We start from the raw sequence: 20701 nt of genomic DNA, 5'->3' as shown, positions 1-20701 counted from the left end.
AGAAAGGTCTATCTGGGAAGAACAGTAGGCAAAATAGAGCATAAATGTTTTTCTCAGACCCAAAAAAAAAAACATACATATGCAGGAGGGATTGGCTTCGGGCTTCGCTTACTACCTTGATGAGGAATCCTCAGAAGGAGCAGACATAACCAAATTACGAAGAAAGTGGCGAAGAAGAGCGGATGGAACCGGGCTTGGAAAGTAAGCGGACGAAACCCAATTGCGGGAAACCTTGCGGGAGCAGCAAACAATAGGAAGAAAGGCAGTGCTTCCTTAACCACCATTCTTCTCTATCTATAGTGGCTTCCCTGACGGGAAAGTATGGCGGAAAAACTGCACAGGAAGGAAAGCTGGGAAGGAAAGCCTGGAAGGCCATCTGAAAGGAGATCCAGTCGGTTGGAAAAGGTCCAACGACTGCTAGGGTTAGAACCGTGTCTTTGATACCATGTGAACTTTAGAAAATAGAGCAACATAATATTGTTAAAAGGAGTAGGGGTATTTAAACTCAATTACAGTAGACATAATAAAAGAACGAAACAAAATATGATAGAACAAGTAGGGAAAGAACAAATAATAAGTAATAACAGCTAGAGATCGCTGTTATAATCAATAGAAAGTGATCAATAAGGGATAAGTGAGGGAAATAAAATAAAACATAATAAAACAAAAATAAGAAATACATAATGAGAGAATAAGAACAAATAATAAGTAATAACAACTAGAATCTACCTAAAGAAAATAATAAAAGTGATCAATAAGGGATAAGTGAGGGAAATAAAATAAAACATAATAAAACAAAAATAAGAAATACATAATGAGAGAATAAGAACAAATAATAAGTAATAACAACTAGAGATCGTTGTTATAATCAATAGAAAGTGATCAATAAGGGATAAGTGAGGTTCATTACAATAAGAAAGCTCAGTTTTGATAGATTTTTCCACAAGAAATGGGTCATTATTTTTTCTGAATCTAATTTTTTTGTGGAAATCCGTCTACCTAAAAACTCTGCTGGAGTGGTTTCCAGGAATCTAGTGATGTGGATACTAAAATCAATGTCGTGCGCTTCTATCCCGCGAGCTAGAAGGCCCGTGAAGTCTCGTAGGATTGTAGGCAGGGTAGGATTGTGATTCACACGCGATGTCCCGCGATCCTTCGCAAACCAGGGGCGAGGCCTATAGGAATTTATGGAAGGGTTTTTCTGGATCCTTCTTGCGTTCCCACCCTTTTTTTGTGTAGATGTTTTTTTGGGAGTCTATAAATTGCTGGTCTTGTGCGTGTGGAAGTCACTAGTGTTTGTATTTTTTCTCATAGTCCTATGTGGAGTTTTTTTCCCCTTTGTGGGTTGTATTCGAGGAGGTGGTGGTGCTTCAGTTGTATTTTCTCCAAGGCGGTGATTGCATCATCCCTTCTTACCTTCCCCAAACCTTCTTTTCCCCACTCCTCAGCCTCTCCCTCAATCACCCCGATAACCAACCATTCCCCTTTATGCAGGTTATTACTACTATCCCGCCTCTCTCACTCCTTTCAGCTTCTCCCAACCACCACACTACTGTTCTGGATCCTTCTTGCGTTCCCACCCTTTTTTTGTGTAGATGTTTTTTTGGGAGTCTATAAATTGCTGGTCTTGTGCTTGTGGAAGTCAGTAGTGTTTGTATTTTTTCTCATAGTCCTATGTGGAGTTTTTTTCCCCTTTGTGGGATGTATTCGAGGAGGTGGTGGTGCTTCAGTTGTATTTTCTCCAAGGCGGTGATTGCATCATCCCTTCTTACCTTCCCCAAACCTTCTTTTCCCCACTCCTCAGCCTCTCCCTTAATCAATAACCAACCATTCCCCTTTATGCAGGTTATTACTGCTATCCCGCCTCTCTCACTCCTTTCAGCTTCTCCCAACCACCACACTACTGTTGTCGACCACCTACAACTATTCTCAATTGTTGTCCATACAGTTTCACACATTCCATTCGCTACCGCTCGCCTCTAGTGGTTGTCGTCATCCCTCTCAATCATCCCTATCGCTCTAGTCAACCTCCACCACCCATTGTGATACATTTGGGAGTGTTTTCTTGTGTCATTTTATGTTTTGTATTGTTATTTCCATTCATGTTATGATGTAACCCTAATTTAATATTAATGAATGTTTTTTTATGTGTTTCATTGTTTTTCCTACTAGTTCCGGTATTATTTGGTATCAAAGCTAGTTCAATCCTAGTTCCATCCTAGAATTTCCTAGCATTCGCCCCTACCCAAGCCACCTCCATCGATTTTTTTTTTATGATTTCCAACCCTAGCCATGCCACCGCGAAGAGGTACGCCGGACTTGACCTGGGAGGAGAATCAACGAGAAATCCGTCATCTACAACAGAAACTTGCAGAGCTAGATGACGGGAACCAAGAAGAGGTTACCTTTGACTGTGCTTGAAAAAGTAAAAAAAAAAGACAGGGATAAGGAAATGAATTCGTTCCACAGAGAAGATCATAATGCCGAGAATATCAGCCACACTGTTTTGGTATCCAATATCAAAGGAAGCCGAGAGAAGAGGTGCCTTATGGAGGTTAGCGGGACTTTGGCATCGAGATAGACCACCCAGAGTTTGAAGGAGGTATGAATCTCGATGAGTTTATCGACTGACTGCAATCAGTTGAACGAATTTTCAAATATAAAGTTGTACCATAGGACAAACGAGTCAAGCTAGTTGTTATTAAACTAGAGAAAAATATCTCCTTATCGTGGGAAAATCTACAAAAGTAGAGGAAAAGAGAAGGCAATGAGAAGATAATCAAGTGGGAGAAGATGAAAAAAACAATGCAGAAAGTACCTCCCACTCTACTATCGCCAAGATATGTTTCTGAAACTTTACAACTCACAACAAAGGGATTTTTTAGTTGAGGAGTTCACAGCCAAATTCGACCATTGCAGCTTAAATGCGAGCCACCGGAGCCAGAAAAACATACGATAGCTAGATATCTGAAGGGTTCGAACCTTGCCATCAACAATGTGGTACAATTGCAGTTATACTGAACGTTGGAGGATGTCCAAACATTAACATTGAAGGTGGAAAGACAACAAAAGTAAAACAGACAACAACCATCCTTTAGGCAACACCTTCAAGCAACACGCCACCTACAATCACCATGTCCGATAAGGGCACCTCAGGAGAGACTAGCCAACCCGGGCACGAGAATAACAATCCAAATTAGGGCGAAAAGCAGGAGAAAGGTGGTGCCTCCAACACTGTACCAGCCAGGAAATATTTTAAATGCCACAGTTATGATCATATAGCCTTCACCTGTCCCACGAGCAGAGTAGTCTTACTTACTGATCAGAGTGTCATGGAAGAGATTAGCGATGAGGAGAAAGCTGAGGAACAGGATGAGGAGTATCAGTTTCCCCCACATTAAGGGGAGAAGCTCGTGATTTGACGAATACTGCAGACTAATGACACTAGGGATTCGCAGTGACTTCACCACAATATATTATACACCCGCTGCAAAGTGAACAAAAATGTATGCAATTTAATTATCGACGGCGGAAGCAACAAGAATGTGACATCGACACAGATGGTAAAGAGATTGGGACTTGCGACGCAAAGACATTCCCAGACATATTCGCTGATGTGGCTGAAGAAGGAGAATCATGTTAACATCGACCGAAGATGCTTGGTAGAGTTTTCTATTAGAGGCCAACTACAGGACCAGGTGTGGTGTGATGTGATTTTCATGAACGCCTGCCACATTTTGTTGGGACGACTGTGGCAGTTTGACCGGAAGACTAAACACGACAGATATAAAAACATGTATCCTTTTACCATGGACGCGAAGCGCATCACCCTCTTTTCTTCGATGGAACCCGAGGTCATAGGATCTTTTATCAGCATAGCAACGTCAGTGGGATCAATTTTGGTAATGACATAAGACAAGATTACTGAGACACCCTCCTAGATACATGACAGATACGATCGAGGTTATGTCGGGTCGACGCCGTACAAACAACACCACCACCGTGCGAGATGGGTCATATTACTCTCACTGTACTCCCGTTTGAACCTATCTTGGGTTATCTTGGGAAGATTCAACAGTGTAAGCGTGGTCTGCAGCCTCAGGATGACAGATCGATATATGGACATGGGCTCGCAAGCTAGGAAAGACCTTGAAATACTTGGGCGACAATGCAGTCACCAGTGGGATCCGGGGTGGCTGACGATAAAACAGAAGCTTTGACCTATGAACTCCAAGCCCTCTAACCTAAGGAGACTGACGTGGGTGCTGAAATCAGCTTCCGAATACGGGCGCTAAATGCGTTCCGATATGGGGTGCTTTGATCCCGCGGGCCAGAAGACCCGCGAAGTCTCGCATGAACTGTAGGCAGGGCAATATCACGATTCTCATTCGATGTTTCGCGATCCTTCGCGAACCAGAGGCGACACCTGTAGGAATTTTGGGAAGGGTTTTCTTTGGATTCTTCTCGTCTTCCCATCCTTTTCCTTTATGTAGAAGTTTTTTGGTAGTCTATAATTTGTTGGCCTTATATGTGTGGGTGTCAGTAGTACTTGTTTTTCTCAGATTCTCGTGTAGAGTTCTTTTCCTCTTTGTGGGTTGCATCCGGGGAGGTAGTATATCCTCTCCAAAGTGGTGATTGTATCCTCTCTTTTTACTTTCCCCAAACCTTCTCTTCCCCACTCCTCAGTCCCCGAACTCTCCCTTTGTCACCCCGACACCCAACCATTCCCCCTTGCTGCAGGTTATTACTGTTGTTCCGCATCTCTAACTTCTTTCAACTTCTCCCAACCACCACACTACCACTGCCGACCATCTACAACCTTTCCCACTTGCTGTTCATACAGTTCCGCACCTTTCCTTTACTACCACCCACCTCCTGTGGTTGTCGTCATCCCTTCCAATCATCTCTATCCCTCTAGCTGACTTCCACCACTCATTGGGATACATTTAGGAGTGTTTGCTTGTGTAGTTTTATGTTTTGTGTTGTTATATCCGTTCAAGTCATGTTGTAATTCTATTTTAATCTTAATGAAACTTTATTCTTGTGATTCCACTGCTTTTCCTACTAGTTCCGGTACACCTAGAATTCCTGGAAAGCATATTTTCTTGTCAAGCTTGATGAAGTAAACCCAGCTTGAATTGTTGATGAGACTATGTTTTCAGACAGGATGGGATAGATTGGAGGGTAAAAGGGGTAGAGGGATCTCAAATTCACTGATTGAAAGTGCTTCGGTTTGATTTGGCTGATGGTACAATCTCTAATGTATATGGGAAAGAATTTTGAAGGTCTCTCCATTCCTTGCTTTATATTTTCCCATAAAAAAGGATCAAAGGACCACCGGTATTTTAACCGTTGCTTTCGGCGATCAAATAAATAACTTTAGTTGAAATAAAATTGCCCTAAAAATTTTTAATTGTTTCAATTATCAAGTAAATCAGAGCATAATCCAAAAAATGTTGGATCTAGAAGTGAACCTGAACACTACCTCGATGTTAATCACATTGATTTCCACTTGGCTTATTGTACTCAATCATAAGTTGAAAGCTCTAAAATTTCAGAATTTTGAAGCTTAATTTTTTAAAATTGCTGTTCTTTATAGATTCCAGTGTATGAAGTAAGCAGAATTAATTGCTAACGTTAGTTCAGAACATAAGGTACTGCAATTTATTGATTAAAGTAGTTTTTAAGATGGAATGTAGTGCATTAGTATGAAATCTACATAAGATTTAAATTAAGAGGATTATAAAGGGAATTGGACAGTAGTAGGTAAAAGCTAACTCGACTAAAATTGAGCAAAATCTTTATATAAACTAGTGTTAACACATCATGTTACTCTAACATGATGAATATGGAATCGGGATTCATAAATTCACCTCAAATAATTAAAATTTGGCCACTGATGATGATGTTTTATGCGTATTTTTGCCCCATATTCTCTTCTCATGCGTCAATCCAATATTCTTTAATGTTGAATATAATGATTTGAAATCAAATTTTGAACCTACTGCCATTTGAACAGCCTATTTCTCAAAACAAGCGCTATGTTGTGAGGAACGGGATGCCAAAATTGGTAAAGTCCTTTCAGAAATACACAACTCTTCATTTTTGCCTTGCTCATTTTCAGGGATATCAATAACAGCTGATACCTATCTTTTTTTTTCCATGTCAGATTCCTTCAAATCCAGTTGCACTAATCAAAACCGATATCCTTTCAACACAATCAAAGGTTCGTTTTGCTAACACTTAGAATTCTCACTATAATTGTCAGTTGTCATGTTTTATTTTTAGTAATTAAAAAACTGATCTCAAATATTTTTGTTCTAAGAAAAAATTTGCGCCTTATTAATAGATTAATTATTATATTCAATTTTATTGTATGGCCAATTTTATCTCTAACTAAACTTGAATTATATTCAGCATACAAATGCTGTTGAAAGTGATATTACGTTATTTTGCTCTTTTATTGTGGCATGTCACATGACTTTTGAGAAAAAAATTGTCTATTTAGGTGACTTAGATCTAAACTCTTTTACTTTTTGGTCAATATAAAAAATCGCTGGCTGTTGCTGAGCTAAGCTTGGAAAGACATGAAATCTACTTTTATTACATTTTTAATGATTATTTAATAATTTTTTTTTGTCAGCCGGCTGTTAAGCTGTTGTCAATCCTTCTTACTTTAAGACTCTTAAACATTCTAGATTTTACAGAAGGTACAGTGTTGAAGCCAGAAATGCCTTTAATATCTGCCTTGTGATTTCTTAGATCCATTTTCTAATTTATCTGCGACTTGGCATACTCGTTCAAGCATACATCATTTTTTGTGAACAATATGTTTCCAAATCTTATATGCCAGATGGCATAACAATTTTTTGATTACTGATTCAATTTGATAAAATTTGGATGATTAGATTTGTTTGTGGTTAGTTTGAATTTATAGCGTACAATATTCTTGGAACAGCCCAGCTTAGGAACTTAAAAATTTTACGTTGCAATGGATGGCTCTGACAGAAGCAATGAAATGAACTACCGAGGCATACCTCGTCTGCAATCACCAAAACTTAATTTACACTACAACAAAATGATTGCACCTAGACAATTCATGACCTCTTACATACCTGAAATGCAAAAATAATATAAAAATGCTTACTAGTTTATAGCCTTACATTTAAAGATTCAAGGTATAAAGAGGCTCTATATTGGACCTTTTTCATTCAAAATAACTGCAAGATGCAAAATTGCACATGTATAGATAACATCCAGATGCATTGTCAATGTCATATAGTCCTTATTACAACAGACATCCAGACAACCTCACAATTCTATGAATTCATCGTACCTCAACATAATGCATCCAAACCAATAAAAAATATTTAAAACTATACTATTCATCTACCATATTTACACAAATATCTAACCGAAAGGGCTCCACAGTAGCTGTAGATTAAATATTTTCTATGACATCTATTCCATGGATGCCTTTTTGGCATAGGCTGGGGGAGCCAGCTGGGTAGTTGATTTAAATATAACAGGTGTCGGTCAACTTTTTGAAGATTTGAAAAATAATTTTGAAATTTAATTTAAATATAAGATGTATATAATTTGGGTTTTGAAAGTAGTGCGTTTTAAATTTTGAAAAATGAGATCAAATGGATCTCATTCGTCCAGTAGTTTGCATAATCGTGTCCGATACCGCGATTATTGCACTTTCCCGAAAGATAAGTGTATATCTCGGGGATGGACGTGATGGACTTAATCCTGCAAACCAAGAGATTTGTGACATCCGTTTGGTCTGCGAACCTTTTATATGTGACCGACAAGTTCCCCTACCTAATATAAAGATTAGATAAGATTTATTTTACTTGGGTTTCAAGTTCCATATAGAGACAAATCCCTATAGTTAATTACATCCCAAATGACGGGAGTTACTTGAGAAAACTCTCGATAACGATTAGAGGTACTAGTCTTCAAGAATTTAAAATTTAAGTTTTCACGGTAAGACGTGAAAAAACAAGTGAGTGGCTCAAATAGGAACAGTTATTTTCAGGAGTCCAAAGAAATGAAAGGTAATGGATGTCACAGATTCTGAGGAGAAAACATCAGTGACTTTCCAAGCTATCATAATGTGTGGCTGAGTCTTAGAGACGATGTTATTTGAGTGTTTAATCCTGTAAATTTTATTATTTGGGACTTACACTTGCATAACAACTAATTATGCAAATAGCCCGCAGAGATAAGAGGGGTTACGTCGTGCCATACAATAACCTCGGAAACTAAGGCGAGTTAGGACTTAAGCTGCACGCCTAAAGAGGGTGCGAGGATTTATGTCGAGCTGAGCGAACTACCTCGAAGTCCTATGTGTTGTTATTTAGACTAAGGAGAGAGAGATTGTTGAAGAAGATCCTCTTGTCGCTCGATCCAAGTTCCTCATCGTGTTGTCCACAAAGTTGACTCCAAGCTCCTCTTGTAGCGATGAATCCAGAGTTTAAGCGAACTACCTCGAAGTCCTATGTGTTGTTATTTAGACTAAGGCGAGCTACCTCGAAGTCCTATGTGTTATTTAGACTAAGGAGAGAGAGATTATTGAAGAAGATCCTCTTGTCGCTCGATCCAAGTTCCTCATCGTGTTGTCCACAAAGTTGACTCCAAGCTCCTCTTGTAGCGATGAATCCAGAGTTTAAGTGTTTGAGATTGGTGGTTTATGTTTCACAGTTTTGATGTCAAAGTTTGGTTTTGTTTTGTTTCAGTTTTAATTTTACATGAAGAATAAACAAATTGTAGGTAAATAAAAGGTACTTGAAAAGTAAAATGCAGTAAAGTAAAAAAAAATGTTGTAGATAAACTGTAAAAGCGTACCTGAGCATCTGCTATTGTTGCGTGATTAATATTGCGAGCATAATATGATTTGTAGCAGATTTAAATAAACTTGCAAGAAAAATAAACAAGGCGAAAAAAACTAGCATAAAAGTCAGAAAAATGAGTCGTAGAAATCACAAGCAAAAGAAACACTTAGTCACATATGAAAGACCAGAACTAGGTGTAAGACATTGGTAGAAGTGGGGGCTCAGAGCTGAACTGTGTGTTTCCCGATCTTGAACAAGTGTTACCATCCCGACAATCTACGGAGGGCAGTCCTTAACCTCAATCCAAGTGATTAGTTGTGGACCTTTATACTTTATAAATTTTCATAGAAAAATTCGTGGACCTTTATAAATTTTCATAGAAAAATCATTTGATTTTCATGCAAAAGTTGTTATTTTTTATTTTTTTATGCAGAATTCTTTTTAACATGCAAAAGAGATTTTGTTTTATTTTTATAAATATTTTGTATAGTCGTGTAGTTCACAAGCTAGTCACTCTAATCGTGCTAGAACTACTGACAATTTAAGAGCGTAACAATCCTACCAAGAGTCGGCGAATAGTATCATCGGTCATTTTCTCTCTTATTGAAAATCCTTGAGGTAGGAGATACTATTCTAATAATCCCACTTTGTATCTTTCGTTTAAGCACACATAAACAATGTCGTCATTGCCCCGCCACCTAATCCCTAGACTTATTCTAGTCTGGTGATCTATATATGGCTTTAACAAATATCCCCAATTGCTAGGAGAATTTGAGTGTAATGTTCAAGCTCAAATCCTGGCGCATTGGGTTTCACTGTAGGTTAAGTCATTGCGAGAATTCTAATATTGATTGAATTAAGGAAGAATGAACTACGCCTCGGTGCATCCTCATGCCTAGTGTCTTAATCAATTTGTGAATCAGGGTCAAGTTCTTAGTTACATTATTTATTCGAAAATTAGGTAGATAGACTCTCACCTAGAGAGTGCTCCTAAAATCTAGGAACCTATGCTAAGAATTAAGTGGATGGACTCTCATTTAGGGTGTGCTCCTAAATTCTAGGAAGATCATGCTGAGGAACGAATTAGGTAGGTGGACTCTCACCTCGGGAGTGCTCTTAAAATCTAGGAAGCATACACTTTAACTTGTGCTTAAAGTGATTTAAGGTGTTATATCCTCAATTAAGTGTTTTCCAACTAATCCTCAAATTTCTAAGTGTCTTCCAAATAATTAAATCAGAAACTCCCATTTTTCGACTTAACTATTTAAAAATAAATAAAACAAAAGGAGGAGGTCGGCCCACTTCCAAAATTAGTAAAGCCGAAAAGGGGGAAAACAGTAAGTGAATCAGCCTAAAAGCGTTTAAATAATAATCCAGAAAAACCTCAATGCAGTACGTAAATCAGTACTTAAAGGCTACATAAACCTCTCCAAAAATTGGTGCATAAAACAGTGCTAAAATTTCGCCCAAACGGTGTTAAAGTGGTTCCAACATGGTGCCAAAACTGCCCAAAATTAGCTCTCGAAATGCCCCGAAATGCCCCAAACAACACTTAATTGTGTTCCAATTAATAGCATGTAAATCCTTACAACACCTATAGTTCTCACAACACTCCAAAAGTTCTCACAGCATTCCAAACAGTAATTCACAGCACTTGTAAGCTGCCTACAACAGCCCAGACCACAATTTCAGCACCCAAACAGCTTTCACAACTCTCCAAAAGATCTCATAGCATTCTAAAAGCTTTCACAACACTCCAAACAGTAATTTGTAGCACTTGTAAGCTACCTACATCAGCCCAAACCACAATTTCAGCACCCAAACAGCTCTCACAACTATCCAAAAGATCTCGTAGCACTCTAAAAGCTCTCACAGTACTCCAAAATTAATTTGCAGTACTTGTAAGCTACCTACAGCAGCCCAGACCACAATTTCAGCACCCAAACAACTCTCTCAGCTCTCCAAAAGATCTCATAGCATTTTAAAAGCTCTCACAACATTTTCAAATCCCTAAAACAATAAAAACGAAGAGCCAAAATAGTTCCAAAACAGTGTTCAAAACCGCTATAAAAAGATGCCTTTGTGCATGTAAATTCCCCTAAACTTTTGGAATTTGGAGTACTTGTAAGCTACCTACAGCAGCCCAGACCACAATTTCAGCACCCAAACAACTCTCTCAGCTCTCCAAAAGATCTCATAGCATTTTAAAAGCTCTCACAACATTTTCAAATCCCTAAAACAATAAAAACGAAGAGCCAAAATAGTTCCAAAACAGTGTTCAAAACCGCTATAAAAAGATGCCTTTGTGCATGTAAATTCCCCTAAACTTTTGGAATTTGGAGTACTTGTAAGCTACCTACAGCAGCCCAGACCACAATTTCAGCACCCAAACAACTCTCTCAGCTCTCCAAAAGATCTCATAGCATTTTAAAAGCTCTCACAACATTTTCAAATCCCTAAAACAATAAAAACGAAGAGCCAAAATAGTTCCAAAACAGTGTTCAAAACCGCTATAAAACGATGCCTTTGTGCATGTAAATTATCCAAACGATGCCAAAATAGTTCCAAACCTTTTTCTTTTCATTCTTTTCTGGAGTGGTGATATTCAAGTATAACAAAAAAAAAAGACCCGTAGAACTGAAGAGAATAAATATGCTAACTCTAACAAATTGATAATGGAAACCAGTAATGTCAACCACATCAAAGAAGACTCTTCACATCAGCTTTACTATCACAGGTTAAATGCATTAATGCTCACTTCTAGTTGTCAAACAATAGTTGAAGTATGAATTCATAAAAAATATAATGTTCACAGATATTGAATCATCCTAACCAGTAAACTGATCAAAAAATGAAATGATAGCAGCTATGAAGCATGAGAAGAAATATCTGTACACCAACCACACAATAAAAAAAACAGTTGCCTTAAGAGAGCAGTTCACAACTTGACATTGTCTAAACAATATGACATAATCAAATTGAACTAGGTTTCGTCCAATGCAAGACACAGTTAGTTTTGGAGAAATAATAGCAAACAATTTAAGGTGTGGAGGCATAATTCTCTCTAACCATGCGATTCGTTTTCAGAAGACAACATTAAAATTAGAGTATTATCTAACACAAATAAAATGTTTAGATATTAAGAACAGAAAAAAGACATCCCATTAAAATTACCTCCAATGCCAAACCGGTCCACGTGAAAAAATGCAGAGGAGTAATTGACATAACAAAAGTTTGAGAACAGAAATAGTATTATGCAATAAACTTAGAAAGTTTCAAGAATTGTTCGAACCAAATGCTTTGGTTTGTGGTGAACAATAAGGAACAATCAAAGTAGAAAGTAAGATCGAGGAGTGCAAACCTGCGGGCGGGAGTGTGGCAGACGATCGACATAGACTTTCGAACGGGGGAAAGAGAACGGAGGTGTACTATCGAGAGCGGGGGAGGCGAATCAGACGTATACGGGAGAGCTGAGCGGCTTCGTGCAGAGGAGAGGCGAGCAACCTCGGTTCGGATGAGAGGCAAGCAACCTCGGTCGAAATAGGGAAAGGCGAGTGGGAGTGGGATCGAGTGGTCTCGGTGCCGCGAGGAGGCAAATTAGAAGGATGAGGCAGACAAGGGCTTCAGTGCAGAGGAGAGGGGTTAGGTGAGCGGAAGAGGAGACGAGGAAGGCGAGTCTCAAGCGGGGGTCTTTGGCGTAAGAAGGAGGAGATCGCTTGAGGGGGAGGCGAGGCAAGCGAAGATCTCGGTGCAGGGGGACAACTCAGAACCTGGGAGCTGTTACGTGAAAGCTTTGGCGGGGAATTAAATACTTTCCTTGCACAGAGGAAACTTAATTGGAAAAGAATTAATCCTTAATTATATCCAATTATTGTGGGATTAAATGATAGATTTAAAATTTGATATTTGTGAGCTGAAGTAATTAGCCCGTGCTTAGCTCATATTCAGCCCAAGTCAAACTCAAGTTGAACCTGGGTTGAGCCCGGGCCCACGTCCGCTAATAAAAAAAAACGTGCATCATATTTTGTGTTGTTTGTGCGCGCGTGTAAACCTAACAATATGGGTGTCATTCCTAGCTAAAATTGACGTTCCGGACGCGTCGACGCGGTCTGTTTTGTCATCTGGGGTAGTCCGATCAAGCTCGCCGACGATCGGGCAAAAAATGTGTCAACTTCGTGCGTGGTGTAGCAAGTGTGTTGTTGAGTCACGGAGGGTTCACCTAAGACTGTCTGATCCTGTAAGAACTCATTTTTCGGGTTCTCTACATGTTGGTCCTTAGCCCTTGTAACTAGAAGTTGAGTGCTTGGAACCGCTCATGCGAGCTCTTCACAAAATGAGTCAAAAAGTGGTTTGAAGTTCTGCGGGAGGTGGGCTCCATTACTAGTCTGCTAAGATGGTCAACAAGGAACTCATAAGACTAGATTTATAAGACTAGATTTTGGGTTCTGGGAAACTAAAACCTCACTGAAAATGAGGCCAACACCTGACAAAGCTTAGAAGATTCGGGTGAAGCCAAATGAAGCTAAGAGAAGAGCTGATTTGGGTTAGGTTGGGTTTGATTTGGCTAAGGAAGTCAATTCAGCTCAATTCAACTTGTCAATGAGGTTTCAACCCCTTGGGCTATCTCAAGTGGGTTGGGTCAACATGGGGTTCTAACTAAGGGTCTTGGTTAGCTTAGGCAAAGATTCTAGCCATTTGAACTATTCAAGGTTTAAGTTCAAGGGGTTCGAAGGTAGATTACTTGGCCTCCATTGTCTATCCAAGTTTGAACATGGCCCAAGTGGCTTGATTGTGGTCAACCTTAGCCTATCCAAGTTCTATGACATCCTCTATGTCCAAAGCAAGGCTTCCTAATACCCTTGGTTCCATCCAAAGGGGTATGTCATAGAACTTCTATAGTCTTGGGATCTCAATGGGTTGACATAGGGTTGGAGTAGGGCTGACTAAATGGAATTCACGTAATTTGGTTAGATAAGGATGTCCTTAATTCGTGAGTTTGGTCTTAGGAAATGGTATGGTTTGTTGGTTAATAGCTGAATCAATTAAACCCCAAGGCCCACTTGTGGCCTGGATTGAGTTTCTATGATTTGGATTTAAGTTTATCCTATTACAAAAGAGCTTGCAGTGGTTTGATAGGTTTCAATTGTGTTTTAAAAGTTCTGGGTTAGACTTTTGGTTTTGGGTCCCCCCTTTGTTAGTTTAGGGTCAATATTGCCTATAGATGAGGGTCTGGGCTACCCTACACTTTGGTTTATTATTTGATTAAATATTCAAATGAGTTAATTGGATTTAGCTTAGCTCAGAAAAGGTTCCTAAGAGTGGCTAAGGCAAAACAGGACATATAATGGGCTATGATATCTTAGAGAAAGGGAATTTTAGTTATTACCTCCCTATCGATCCCAAAGGACTTCAGGGTTGGTTTGAATTATGTTTGAGTTTAGTTTGAAGCAGTCCTAGTGTTTTTATTTTATTATTTTATTATTTTTTTTTATTGGGATTGGGTGAACCCCACAATAAACTTTTTAAATCTTAGGAGTATGTTAGATTTCAATTGAGTCACTCAAGACCAAAAAGGTTCTATAGGCAAGCTCCAACACTAGGGTAGGTCAAGGTTCTTATGAGGCACTACATAGGCCAAGGGGTTTTTAGAATTTGTTTGCATTACTTTTAGCAAGAGTAGGACTCCTATAGCTAACATTTAAAGAAGTTTATGGCTTCTTAGGGCTAGAGAGGTGAAGTCTAAGGTTTGAGTTTTCTTTGTTTGGCCAAACTAGAGCCAAAAAGCAGTCCACCTAAGTGAAGCAATGAGCATAGTTCTAAGCTAGAGTAAGGGCTACCTATGGATAAAATCTAAACACAAAATAGATTTAGCGTCTGTCTGGTTTGGCGGTAGGAGCGCGGTGCGGGGGCTAGCCGCGAATCGCGACCGTTTGGGACGACTTCCCGAGCGCGGCAGAATGCTTTTTTGGCTAAGCACGTTCGAGCGGTGACTTATCACTCTGGTTATCCCTTCTTCGCTCCTATCCTAATTCCCTTTCTCTCTGTTCGGCGCTGAATCCCTTACGCTCCTATACTGTTCGACAAAGCTATCCCTCCCTGTCGCTCCTCTGCTGTCCGGCAAAGCTGTAGCTTGTCTCTTCTACCTATTGGATTCCGTCCCAAACCGTCAGGTATCCTCTCCTCTCGCCAATCTCACGATTCACATGTTGGGTTTTTCTAGCTCTCTGTTTGGGCATATGGATTCGGTGGTTCTTTTATTGGTTGTGGTGACAATGTGTTTTGAGTAGTTTTTCTTTTGAATGTAGTCAAGGAGTTGGTGGTTCGAGTATTTTTTCGTCAACATATGCGAATGCTTGTTCGTTGGATTTGTGATGTTTAGATTTGTAAATGTTGTTCGGTGGTAAGGTTGTGTGGTATAGATGTGAATGCTAGATGTTGTGCATATGGTTTTGGTTGGGGGTGGTGGGCTGTGTTGGGCATATGGTTGTGGGTTTGGGCATGTGGTTCTAAGCTGGGGCATATGATTTTGGTTGGGTGTGGTGGCCATGTGCAGGGGATATGGTTATGGGTTGGGGTGGTGGCTGTGTTGTGTTGAGGCATATTGTTTAGTGTTGGGCTAGTGGATGTGGGTTGGGTTGGTTGATTGTTGGCTTTGCATATATTGTTTGATTTTCATTTATTTATCTTTCTTCTTATTATCATAGCAATACAATGACTGATTAAATAGATTGTTACACTCGCACTATGGGGTAGAGAAACCAAAATAATATTAATGACATTTGCTTGAAGGAAATAGAGCTTGGAAATAGACCTACGATCTTCTTCAACAAAGAAGATTGACAAAATATTATCAAAAAATTCAAAGAAAGTACAGACATAGAGTACGACAAGATTCAACTAAAGAATGAGTGGGATTAATTCAAGAAGGATTAAAAATTTTCAAAGGAATTGAAACGATAACCAACGAATTGGGATGGGATCGACGAGGATCAATGATTGATGCTTTCGAGGAGTGGTGGGCAGAAAGACTTGCAGTGAGTATCTGACATGTGCCTTAATGTGATCAATTTAATTTTCATTTAAAAACTGAAGTAGATGTTATGACTCTGTAGGTGGTTCCTGCTGCAAAGAAATTTAAACTCAGCATCCTTGAATCTGATTTGAAGGAGAAGTTGGATCGAATGTTCGGAGGGGTCGTGACGGCTGACAAATATTTTGATGACAGGCCCGAGAATTTAGCTGCTGAACAATCAGGTGATTCCAACGAAGTCTCCAGCCCAGAACCCCGTGAAGTTGAGTCTACTGACCGTTCTAAGCTTCCTCGGTTTGAGAATAAAAAGAAAGGTGGTGTTGCTTACCTTCCCAGGTATCTCATCTAGCGGCTTCTTGCAGTACCCCCCCCCCCCCCCCGCGGCACCGGCACATGCCCCCCCGCACACACACACAACACAAGCTGATTCATTGGATGCTGTTCTGGAAATTCTGAATTTAAGTAATGAACTTTTGGAGTTGTATTTGTCTGCGATAGAATTGCTTGAAGATCCAACCCGTTCGGATTTTTTTGTGAAGATGCCCAAGGGCCGTACCTACAATATTATTACAATCGCATGAAGATTTGAGACACTTTTTTTAATTACATCTGTTTGGAATATTTATGTTGGTGTGTTGTTTTAATAATGTTGTGGATATTTCATATGTTTGGGAGAATTTTCTATTATTACTATTCCAATATTTATGTTATTTGTGCTTCAACAATGTTCATTATGTTATTCGAGCTGCTTCGAACATGGTTGTATCTAATTTATTATTGCTTTCGTGTCAGCTGATACAATATACATCTAGATGGATTCAACTAGAGAAAGATACAGAATGAGAGCTACAGTCGTATGCTTGATCTATGAATATTTCAACAAGTACGTAGATCGCTCCCCATGCTTGACATCCTCATATGTTGGGGCCAAATGGGTTGTGGAGCTGCTTGTTGGACACTCAACGAGATTCAACATCATGTTCCACATGAGACAGGAGATATTCAATGACCTTTTGGCGGAACTAAATAGATTTCGTAGACTTCATTGGTCATCGAGGACGACTTCACAAGAGGTATTGACGATAACAATCTACATATTATCCCAGAATGAATCAATGCGTGATGCAATGAAAATATTTCAACACTCATCCGAAATGATTAGTAGATACTTCTCAGCGGGTTTGGAGGCACTTGTGAGCTTATCTTTACAAGTCATAAAACTCACCGATCCTTCGTTCGAACGAACTTGTACGGAGATTTCACACGATGTGTGGTACATGTTGTTCTTTAAGGTAACATTTCAAATTGGTTGCATTCAATTTTAAAAATGCATGTCGTTCATTTAAAACTCATTTATTTGAGTAGAGTTGCATTAGATCAATAGATGGAACTCACTTGATGCACAAGTTTCAAATAATGAGATGATTGCATTCATTGGACGTTGGGGATCCTCTTCGCGGAATGTCATGGGGCTGTTTGCGACTTCAACATGTGTTTTACTTTTATCATGCTCGGTTGGGAGGGTAGTGAGCACAATAGTAGAATTTTCAAAACTGCAACGCCAAATACTCACTATAACGTCCCACACCCTTCTGAAGGTATGCTCGAGTCCTAAATACTCTCGTGTTTCACTTTAAACTTTATACTAATCATGCAATATATTTCAGGTAAATATTACTTGGTTGATGCTAGATATTTGTTGCAGCGAGGGTATTTCAAACTCTATCCTGATACGAGATATCACATACTTGATTTCGAGCGAGTTAATAATGTAACATGCGACAAAAAGGAGTTGATTAATAAAAGACATTCTTCCTTACGCAGTGTCATTGAAGGAACTTTTGAAGTTTGAAAGAAGAAATAGGTTATACTCTGTCATACACCATCTTACTCGTTCTCCAAATAGGTGAAGATTGTGATTGCCACGATGACCGTAAACAATTATATTCGGCGACATCCTTCTTGCAGCAATATTGACTTTTGCAGGGTTGATGAGGATCATGAGCATGTATCGCCCGAGGCATTTGAGAACCACCTTGGGCATTCCCTGTCACGAGTTGAAAATGATCCTTCCACAATCTGTACTAGAGAGGGCGAAGGAGCAAGAGAAATGAAGTTAAGGGAACAAATTACAGATGCATTAGTAGGAAGCTGATAGGAGTATTTGTAATTTATTTAGTATTTTGTATTGAACATTCAGTACTATATTTCTTTTATTTAAAGTACTTTTTTACTTTACATTTTATAATTGTGGTTTGAACTTTTTACACTATTTTTAAGTGTACTTTTTTTCCCATTTGCATTACACTTGTTTTTTATTTTGGTGGGTTTGAGAGGCCCGTGATAAGACATTTGACCTTTGTGGGTTATTCTGGATGTCCTCTTGGTCGCTGTTGGTTAGCGTTACATATGAAATCCTAATGAAAGAAACTAAGTTTCTCTCGGTTTATGAGGTTCTTTAGGATGGTCTTTTTTGGTGATATGCACATGTGACACACAGGAGATTGGTTTTACGTTGGTTAAAAGCAACTAAGAACTCATTTTTTACAATTTATATTTTTTTTTTGTAGTGATAGATTTGTTGATTATTATGTCGAGTTCTCTGAGACCTCACGCCTGCAAATAACTGTAATTAATTACTTTTTTTAGCAATTTCAACTTCTCTTATGACTAATGGATTGTATTTTTAATCATTCAGGAAAGAATAGCTCTAGGATTTAAGGAACCTCCCGACGAGTGCTCTGCCACTGTGGACCACAGTCTTCCCTATTGATGTTATGCCGGACACATAGCTACGGTAGAAAGTTCTGCAGGTGTCCTCAGTGGGCAGACAATATGAAGAAGTGTGACTTCTTTCGGTGGGCAGACAGTCCGACGGATTCCACTGCCGATAGTGATTGAGGTTTTATGACATCCTCAGAGGACGACGTAGCTCAAAACATACGCCAGATGAATTTTAAAATTAATATTTTCATTTCTTTAAATGTAATTTTCATACTTTTTTATTTTTTTTAATGCAGTTGGTACTAACTGTTATATAATGTGTGTATCTTATTTTTTCTACTGTTATGAAGTAGTTTTTTGCTTCTCAAGTATCAAATATATTGTTATGACAGTTTTGTTGCAAATAACATTACCATACGAGTAGAATTATCATTTATCCAAAAACAGCTGTCACACAGCTATTTTCAAATTGTAAAAAACAAGCAAGCAACTAAATTTCTCACAACAACTTCTTGGGGCAGCTGCTGCAAACCAACTTATTGGACAAATTGCAGTTGCCCCAAACAAACCCTTAATTAACATTATTCATAGAAAATGTCAATAAGGAAAGAGGGAGACTAATGTGGATAAGGGAGTTTTTTGGAGAGATTGGAAGGGCAGGGCTACGTGCTTGTGTTGAACTTAGGTATATTTGTATTTTTTATAGTGAACAAGCATAACCTTATAATTCATATTCATAGCATGTGTCCTAGTCATAGCGATTGACGGAACATAAGAATAGTAACATAATGTGCCATGATTTTTACATTTCAAGAAAAGTATCTAATGCATTTTATATTGGAGTTCTATTCTTCACACCTGAGATTTTTTGTCAAGTTCTAACTAGATGCAAAAGTATATTTTACTACCATCAATTTATATTCACATCCTTTTTTTACTTCACAATTATACCATTATATTTATAAATTATACTTTTTGTGCACATGGATACGAAAACACTCCAATCAAGTATAAATTAAGTAAATGGTACTCCTAAATAGATATGCAGTTACCCAATTTGGTAGCTTGAGCCTTGGCCAATACCTTGGCATTACTTTAGAATTTCCATCTTCACTAAACTAACGCCATTATAATATAAGTATTTAGTACTCCAATTTGATTTCTCTTTTGATTACTTATGAAACCTATGACATATAATATCTATTAATCACAATTCTAAGTCACATCACTAAAATCCTGTTTTGATTAGTACCTATCCTTTTCAGTTAATAACCCTTTTTAACTAAAATAGGGGGCTATACGGTTTTTTAACAAACTTACACTCTAGACATGTTTGGACATATTTCTGCACAACAATTCTAACCAATTGAGCATAATTATGAAACGTAGTTATTGGAATTTATATCTAGTGACATAGTTATTCAAAATATTATTTATCATTATTTAAACATGAATTTGTAGTCAAACTCAATGGTCAATCGTGCACAATCAATTTAAAATTGTAGATATCATTCATTTTATGTAATTTAATTATGCCTTTGTCTCAGTATAACCCCTTATTAAGCCTCTTATGTTGATACAATTCAAACTTATGATTCTTAGCATAATTATGACACATGATCCATATAGTTTATTTTTACATGCGCGCATTCCAATCTATGTGCCAGCCTGCATGCTTTCAGTTTATGAGCCTCGTGCTTTAGATGTGTAGACTCCATGTCGACAACTCTTGTATTTATCAAGCAGGTACAACTCTATTGATTCATGTGCCAGTGATTCACCTGGTAATTATGTGGACCTATCAGCTCACCATCCAATGGGTCCCTAATCCTAGCTTACCACCATTCACGTGATTTAGGTTGGCCTAGCCACCCATCCATTTTTACATGTAACTCTTTCTTTGGATCCAACCTCTTGGATCTAGATTATATTCCTTTTACTCGTGTAATAGGCATTTAGAGATTTATTGTAAATTGTAATTTTATTCATAATATTTATATTTAATGATTAACACAACAATCCAATGCATCAAGTAAAATAAATGTTTTTTTATGTTTTATGCATGCGCTTTTGATAGAGCAGGATAGAAGACGGAGAGGGTAATAAT

General features: G+C 38.4%; 1 protein-coding gene across 3 annotated transcripts in view; it reads left to right on the top strand.

Moving 5' to 3' along the window:
* LOC110024400 (protoporphyrinogen oxidase, mitochondrial) overlaps positions 1–20701 on the top strand; it is a 76050-nt gene that overhangs the window by 15932 nt on the left and 39417 nt on the right. For 2 of the 3 annotated variants that reach the window (XM_020724361.1, XM_020724345.1), the window contains 2 exons: positions 6020–6070; positions 6170–6226. The exons of the other annotated variant lie outside the window; for it this stretch is intronic. In XM_020724361.1, the coding sequence (XP_020580020.1) occupies positions 6020–6070; positions 6170–6226 (108 nt within the window). The remainder of the gene's footprint in view (positions 1–6019; positions 6071–6169; positions 6227–20701) is intronic. 3 annotated transcript variants of the gene reach the window in all.

This window comes from Phalaenopsis equestris, unplaced genomic scaffold (assembly GCF_001263595.1).
Source record: "Phalaenopsis equestris unplaced genomic scaffold, ASM126359v1 Scaffold000002, whole genome shotgun sequence".
NCBI lineage: Eukaryota > Viridiplantae > Streptophyta > Magnoliopsida > Asparagales > Orchidaceae > Phalaenopsis > Phalaenopsis equestris.
The sequence above is the reverse complement of the archived record's forward strand: the minus strand, read 5'-3'. Positions and strand labels throughout refer to the sequence as shown.